Source organism: Chiloscyllium plagiosum, chromosome 20 (genome assembly GCF_004010195.1).
Source record: "Chiloscyllium plagiosum isolate BGI_BamShark_2017 chromosome 20, ASM401019v2, whole genome shotgun sequence".
Lineage (NCBI taxonomy): Eukaryota > Metazoa > Chordata > Chondrichthyes > Orectolobiformes > Hemiscylliidae > Chiloscyllium > Chiloscyllium plagiosum.
Window position 1 is genome coordinate 53,135,369 of NC_057729.1, and position 7,330 is coordinate 53,142,698.

A 7,330-nucleotide genomic window follows, 5' to 3' on the forward strand; every position below is an offset into this window, starting at 1 on the left:
ACGACTTACTGAAGTCCATATAGATCACATCTACCACTCTGCTCTCATCAATCCTCTTTGTTACTTCCTCAAAAAACTCAATCAAGTTTGTGAGACATGATTTCCCACGCACAATCGATCCCTAATCAATCTTTGCCTTTCCAAATACATGTACATCTTGTCCCTCAGGATTCCCTCCAACAACTTGCCCACCACCGACGTCAGGCTCACTGGTCTATAAATCCCTGGCTTGTCTTTACTGCTCTTCTTAAACAGTAGCACCACGATAGCCAACCTTCAGTCTTCCGGCACCTCACCTGTGACTATCGATGATACAAATATCTCAGCAAGAGACCCAGCAATCACTTCCCTAGCTTCCCACAGAATTCTTGAGTACACCTGATCAGGTCCTGGGGATTTATCTACCTTTATGCATTTCAAGACATCCAGCACTTCATCCTCTGTAATATGGACATTCTTTAAGATGTCACCATCTATCTCCCTACAGTCTATATCTTCCATATCCTTTTCCACGGTAAATACTGATGCAAAATACTCATTTAGTATCTCCCCGTTTCTGCAGGTCCACACAAAGGCTGCCTTTCTGATCTTTGAGGGGTCCAATTTTCTCCCCAGTTACCTTTTTGTCCTTAACGTATTTGTGAAAACTCTTTGGATTCTCTTAAATCTATTTGCCAAAGCTATCTCATGTCCCCTTTTTGCCTTCCTGATTTCCCTCTTAAGTATACTCCTTCTTCCTTTACACTCTTCTAAGGATTCACTCGATCTACCCTGTCTATACTGACATATGCTTTCTTCTTTTTCTTAACCAAACCCTCAATTTCTTTAGTCATCCAGCATTCCCTATACCTACCAGCCTTTCCTTTCACCCTGACAGGAATAGACTTTCTCTGGATTCTCTTTATCTCATTTCTGAAGGCTTCCCATTTTCCAGCCGTCCCTTTACCTGCGAACAGTCAGCTTTCGAAAGTTCTTTACTATCAAAATTTGCCAATTTAGAACTTCAACTGTTAGATCTGGTCTATCATTTTCCATTATTATTTTAAATCTAATAGAATTATGGTCGCTGGCCCCAAAGTGCTCCCCCACTGACACCTCAGTCACCTGCCCTGCCTTATTTTCCAAGAGTGGGTCAAGTTTTGCACCTTCTCTAGAAGGTACATCCACATACTGAATCAGAAAGTTGTCTTGTACACACTTAACAAATTCCTCTCCATCTAAACCCTTAACACTATGGCAGTCCCAGTCTATGTTTGGAAAGTTAAAATCCCCTACCATAACCACCCTACTATCCTTACAGATAGCTGAGATCTCCTTACAAGTTTGTTTCGCAATTTCCCTCTGACTATTAGGGTGTCTATAATACAATCCCAATAAGGTTATCATCCCTTTCTTGTTTCTCAGTTCCACCCCAATAACTTCCCTGGATGTATTTCCGGGAATATCCTCCCTCAGCACAGCTATAATGCTATCCCTTATCAAAAATGCCACTCCCCTCCACTCTTGCCTCCCTTTCTATCCTTCCTGTAGCATTTGTATCCTGGAACATTGAGCTGCCTGTCCTGCCCATCCCTGAGCCATGTTTCTGTAATTGCTATGATATCCCAGTCCCATGTTCCTCACCATGCCTTGAGTTCACCTGCCTTCCCTATTGGGCCCCTTGCATTGAAATAAATGCAGTTTACTTTATTAGTCCTACATTGTCCCTGACTGTTTGACTCATTTCTGTTCTCAACTGTACCAGTCTCAGATTGTTCTCTTTCCTCACTATCTCCCTGGGTCCCACCCCCCCAGCAACAGGTCATTGTCCACATTGGAACCAACGAAATAGGAAGGGGAAAGGTTGAGATTCTGAAGGGAGATTACAGGGAGTTAGGCAGGAATTTAAAAAGGACAGTGGTCGCAGTAGTCTGGCTATCATTTCAGAGATGTTCTTGATGTATACCGAAAAGACAGCCAGACTACTGCGACCACTAGGACTTATAACAGCACACAAACCAACAGCCACACTCAGACAACAACTCACCAGGACGAAGGACCCGATACCCAGCATGAGCAAAACTAATGTAGTGTACAAAATCCCATGCAAGGACTGCACAAAACACTATATAGGACAAACAGGAAGGGATGTCACCTAGACAGGGGACGAAACGTTTGCAACAAAAACTTCCAGCTCGGCGAACAGAACCACAGCAACGAGCGCCCGAGCTACAAATCTTCTCACAAACTTTGTTATCAATTCTAGAAGGAGTGAAAGTAGATAAGTCCCCTGGGCTGGCTGGGATTTATCTGAGGATTCTCTGGGAAACTAGGGAGGAGATGGCGGAGCCTTTGGCCTTGATCTTTGAGTTGTTATTGTCTACAGGTTTAGTACCTAAGGACTGGAGGATTGCAAATGTTGTGCCCTTATTCAAGAAGGGCAGTAGAGATGACCCAGGTAATTATAGACCAGTGAGCCTTACGTCTGTTGTAGGAAAAGTTTTGGAAAGGATTATAAGAGATGGGATTTATAATAATCTAGCAAAAAACAATTTGATTGCAGATAGTCAACATGGTTTTGTCAAGGGCAGGTCGTATCACACAAACCTCTGAGTTTTTTGAGAAGGTGACCAAGCATATTGATGAGGGTGGGGCAGTTGATGTGGTGTACATAGCCTTCAGTAAAGCCTTTGGTAAAGTTCCACATGGTAGGCGTTTGGAGAAAATGCAAAGGCTTGGAATTGAGGGTGATTTAGCAGTTTGGATTAGAAACTGGCTTTCTGTAAGAAGTTTGATGGAAAATATTCAGCCTGGAGTCTAGTTACTAGTGGTGTGTCACAAGGATTTGTTTTGAGACCACTACTGTTTGTCATTTTTATAAATGACTTGGATGCAGGCATAGGTGGATGGGTTAGTAAGTTTGCAGATGACACTAAAGTTGGTGGAGTGGTGGACAGTGTGGAAGAATGTTGCAGTTTGCAGGAGGACTTGGATAAACTGCAGAATTGGGCTGAGAGGTGGCAAATGGAGTTCAATGCAGCTAAACATGAGGTGATTCACTTTGGGAAGAATAGCAGGAAGGCAGAATATTGGGTCAATGGAAAGATCCTTGGTAGTGTGGATGTGCAGAGGGATCTTGGAGTCCATGTACATAGATCCCTGAAAGTTGCCACCCTGGTTGATAGTGCTGTTAAGAAGGCATACGGTGTGTTAGGTTTCATTGGTAGAGGGATTGAGTTCTGGAGCCGTGATGTCATGTCAGAATTGTACAAAACGCTAGTGCAGCCGCATTTGGAATATTGTGTACAGTTCTGGTCGCCCCATTACAGGAAGGATGTGGAAGCATTGGAAAGGGTGCAGAGACGTACCAGGATATTGCCTGGTCTGGAGCGAAGGTCTTACGAGGAAAGGCTGAGAGACCTGGGTGTGTTCTCATTGGAAAGAAGAAGGCTAAGAGGGGATTTAATAAAGACATACAAGATGATCAGAGGATTAAATAGGGTGCATAGTGAGAGTCTTTTTCCAAGGATGATGACATCAGCTTGTACGACAGGGCATCTCTGCAAAATGAGGGGTGATAGATTTAAGACAGATGTCAGAGGCGGGTTCTTTACTCAGAGAGTGGTAAGGGTGTGGAATGCCTTGCCTGCCAATGTAGTTAACTCAGTCACATTAGGGGCATTCAAACAATCCTTGGATAATCATATGGATGATGATGGGATTGTGTAGGGGGATGGGCTTAGATTAGTTCACAGGTCAGCGCAACATAAGAGGGCCGAAGTGCCTACTGTGCGCTGTATTGTTCTGTGTTCTAAACTTGAAAGGGTTCAGAAAACATTTACAAGGATGTTGCCAGGGTTGGAGGATTTGAGCTATCGAGAGAGGCTGAATAGGCTGGAGCTAATTTCACTGGAGCGTTGGACAGTGAGGGGTGACTTTACAGAGGTTTATAAAATCATGAGGGACATGATTAAGGTAAATAGACAAGGTCTTTTCCCTGGGGTGGGAGAGTCCAGAACTAGAGAGCATAGGTTTAGGGTGAGAGGGGAAAAATTTAAAAGGGACTTAAGGGACAACTCTTTCATGCAGAGGGTGGTGCGTGTATGGAATGAGCTGCCAAAGGAAGTTGTGGAGGCTGGTACAATTACAACATTTAAAAGGCATCAGGATGGGTATATGAATAGGAAGGGTTTAGAATGATATGTGCCAAGTGCTGGCAAATGGGACTGGATTAGGTTAGGACATCTGGTTGGACCGAAGGGTCTATATCCATGCTGTACATCTCTATGACTCTATATGGTCCTCAGCCCCAATATCCTGAGTTCTCTCCATTTCCCTTCAACCCATTAACAATTAAGAATCTTTTTAACTCCTCCTTAAATTTACTCACAGCATCCACTGCACTTTGGGGGTAGCAAATTCCACAGATTCACAACCCTTTGGGAGAAGTAGTTACTCCTCAACTCTGTTTTATATTTGCTATCCCTTATCCTAAGACTGTGACCTCTCGGCGTGGAATGCCCCACAAGAGGAACCATCTGCTCCATTCATCCACACCTTTCATCATCTCGAATACCTCAATTTGATCTCCCCACATTCTTCTAAATTCCAGGGAGTATTAGGAAAGAACTCTTTTACACAGCAAGCCTGAACTCCCACCGCCTGTGATGGTGGTGGAAGCAGAGAGAATTAATGACTTCTAAAGAAAATTAGATGGGCACGCAGGAAATAAACTTGCCATATAAAGCAGGGCAATAGAACAGACTGGATTGTCTAAGGAAAGCTGGTAAGAGACTTGATGGGAGGAATGGCCTTCTCTGCCATTCTCACTTTATGATTCAATGACAAAGACTTTGGAAATGCACTCTATACTTTAATATTGAATGTGGGGCCACCAAGCTATAATATAAAAGACCAAATGATTCTGTTTTGATTGAGGTATAAGGCAGGAGACTGGGAGGACTCCTTACTTTGCTTCAAAGTAATACGCTAAGATTGCTCATAATCATGTACGAGGGCAAATTGAGGCCTCAGTTTAACATCTCATTCTGAAGGACAGCTCCTCTGATAGTGTGGCACTCTCTCAACACCCATTGGACTGTCAGGTTAAACTATGTTTCTGGAGTGAGACTTCAAACAATGACCTCCTGTCTTGAAGTAGAGAGTGCTATCCACAGTCAACACCCTGGTAACTTTTACAATGTACTGCTATGTCTAAATGTTTATATGTTCCCTCATACAGGTATCGTCACTGCCACAATACTGACAAAGCCAATGGAGCCTTGATCAGGATTACCCACATTGAAGGAAATGTTGGGAGTGAGTGGCATCACAGATCGTATTCGTCATGCTGGGAACTCCAGAGGAATCTATTTTTCAGCCTCTGCACTGAGCAACCACTTTGGGAAATGGACATCCAAGGATCTTTGCAGTGGAAACTCTGGCAAAAACTCTGGCTCAGGTAGTCAGAGGAGGCCAAGCAAGCTCCAGCATGGCAGAAGCTACAAAGCCCAACCTCAGCCCTACCAGCTCACTCTGCCACAAATTAACAGCATCCTGAAAACCAACGAGTACAGCTTCAAGGTGCCAGAGTTTGACGGCAGGAACATCAGTTCCGTGCTGGGCTTTGACAGTAATCAGCTAGCTTCTAATGTCCCCATTGAGGACAGGCGCAGTGCAGCCAGCTGCCTACAGAGCCGGGGGATGCTGCTGGGGGTTTTCGATGGGCACGCTGGCTGTGCCTGTGCTCAGGCTATCAGTGAAAGATTGTTGTATTACATTGCTGTATCCTTGCTGCCTCGCAAGACCTTAATCGAGATAGAAGACGCGGTCGAAAATGAGCGACCAGTGTTGCCCATTTTGCACTGGCACAAGCATCCCAATGACTATGTCAGCAGGGAGACAGGAAGGCTTTACTTCACCAGTTTAAGGACTTACTGGCAAGAATGTATTGACCTGGTAGATGAAGAGAAGCTGGATACTAGTGCTGCTTTAAAACATGCCTTCAATCGCCTGGACAGTGACATCTCCCTCGAAGCTCAGATCGAAGCCGGCAATCCATTCACCAATTATACTGCACTTCGGGTGGCTCTGTCCGGCTCCACAGCTTGTGTCGCACACATCAATGGCACTGACGTGCACGTGGCAAATACTGGCGATAGTCGGGCAGTGCTGGGCGTCCAAAACCCCGACGGCTCCTGGTCGGCCCTGACACTGAGCACCAGTCACAATGCCCAGAACCCTGAGGAGGTGCACAGGGTCCGGTCGGAGCATCCTGCGTCAGAGGAGAAGACGGTCGTGCGGCATGACAGGTTGCTGGGCCTCCTGATGCCTTTCAGGGCGTTCGGAGACGTGAAGTTCAAGTGGAGTTTGGAACTCCAGAAGCGAGTGTTGGAAAGCCGACCAGAGTTGCTGACAGGCGACGAGTTCTTCAGAAGCTACCCAGCCAACCACCACACTCCCCCTTACCTCACTGCCGAACCCGAAGTCACTTATCACAGGCTGAGGCCTCAGGACAAGTTCCTGGTTTTAGCTACCGACGGCTTGTGGGACATCATGCACAGGCAGAACGTGGTGCAGATTGTAGGGGAGCATCTCACCCGTCTGCACATCCAGCAGCCCATCTCTGCAGCAGGCTACAAAGTAACAGTGGGCCAGATGCACAGCCTCCTGCTGGAGAGGAAGGCCCGCATGTCCTCAGCTTTCAAAGACCAAAACACCGCCACCCACTTGATTCGCCATGCACTGGGCAGCAACGAGTTTGGCAACATTGAGCACGGTCGCCTTTCGAAAATGCTGAGCTTGCCTGAGGGGATGGCCAGAACGTACAGGGATGATCTAACCGTGGTGGTGGTGCAGCTGAATTCTCACCTCATTGGGGCATACAACAGAGCTGAAGACAGCGTCAACTGAAAACACATTCAGCTTGCTCCTGTAACGGAAACTGTGGGCTGATACTACAAGGCAACAAAACTATTTTCAGTGATGATGATGTAATGAAAGGAAAGGAAATGACACATTGAGACTTCAATCTCCCTCTTATCCGCAATTAGCTTCAGTGAACTGTGTTTTGAGTGGCTGAAAGCTCTGGCTTTTTTCAACTTTGTTACAAACTCCAACCGTTCAACCATCTGCATTCCTCCTGAAAGCCTCTTCTGCTTCCACAGTTGTAATTGCTCAGCCACGAGTGAGCCTGCCTTCAGCTGCCTGAGCCCTGCTGTCTGGCATTCCCATCCTAAACCTCTCCAGCTCTTTAGTTCTCTCTTGCACAACTCCCTTTGAAACCTGCCACTTTGTCAAAGCTTTCTGTCCCTGTTCTAATACATAAGGCTGAGTTTTGTGGCTAATTTTT

General features: G+C 45.7%; 1 protein-coding gene across 1 annotated transcript in view; it reads left to right on the forward strand.

The window, feature by feature from the left end:
* Positions 1–7,001, forward strand: part of LOC122560286 (pyruvate dehydrogenase [acetyl-transferring]-phosphatase 1, mitochondrial-like) — a 10,109-nt gene extending 3,108 nt beyond the window's left edge. Inside the window, exon 2 of the mRNA XM_043710836.1 lies at positions 5,222–7,001. Coding sequence (XP_043566771.1) covers positions 5,290–6,891 — 1,602 coding nt within the window. The 5' untranslated portion in view covers positions 5,222–5,289 and the 3' untranslated portion in view covers positions 6,892–7,001. The remainder of the gene's footprint in view (positions 1–5,221) is intronic.
* Positions 7,002–7,330: the final 329 nt, after the last annotated feature.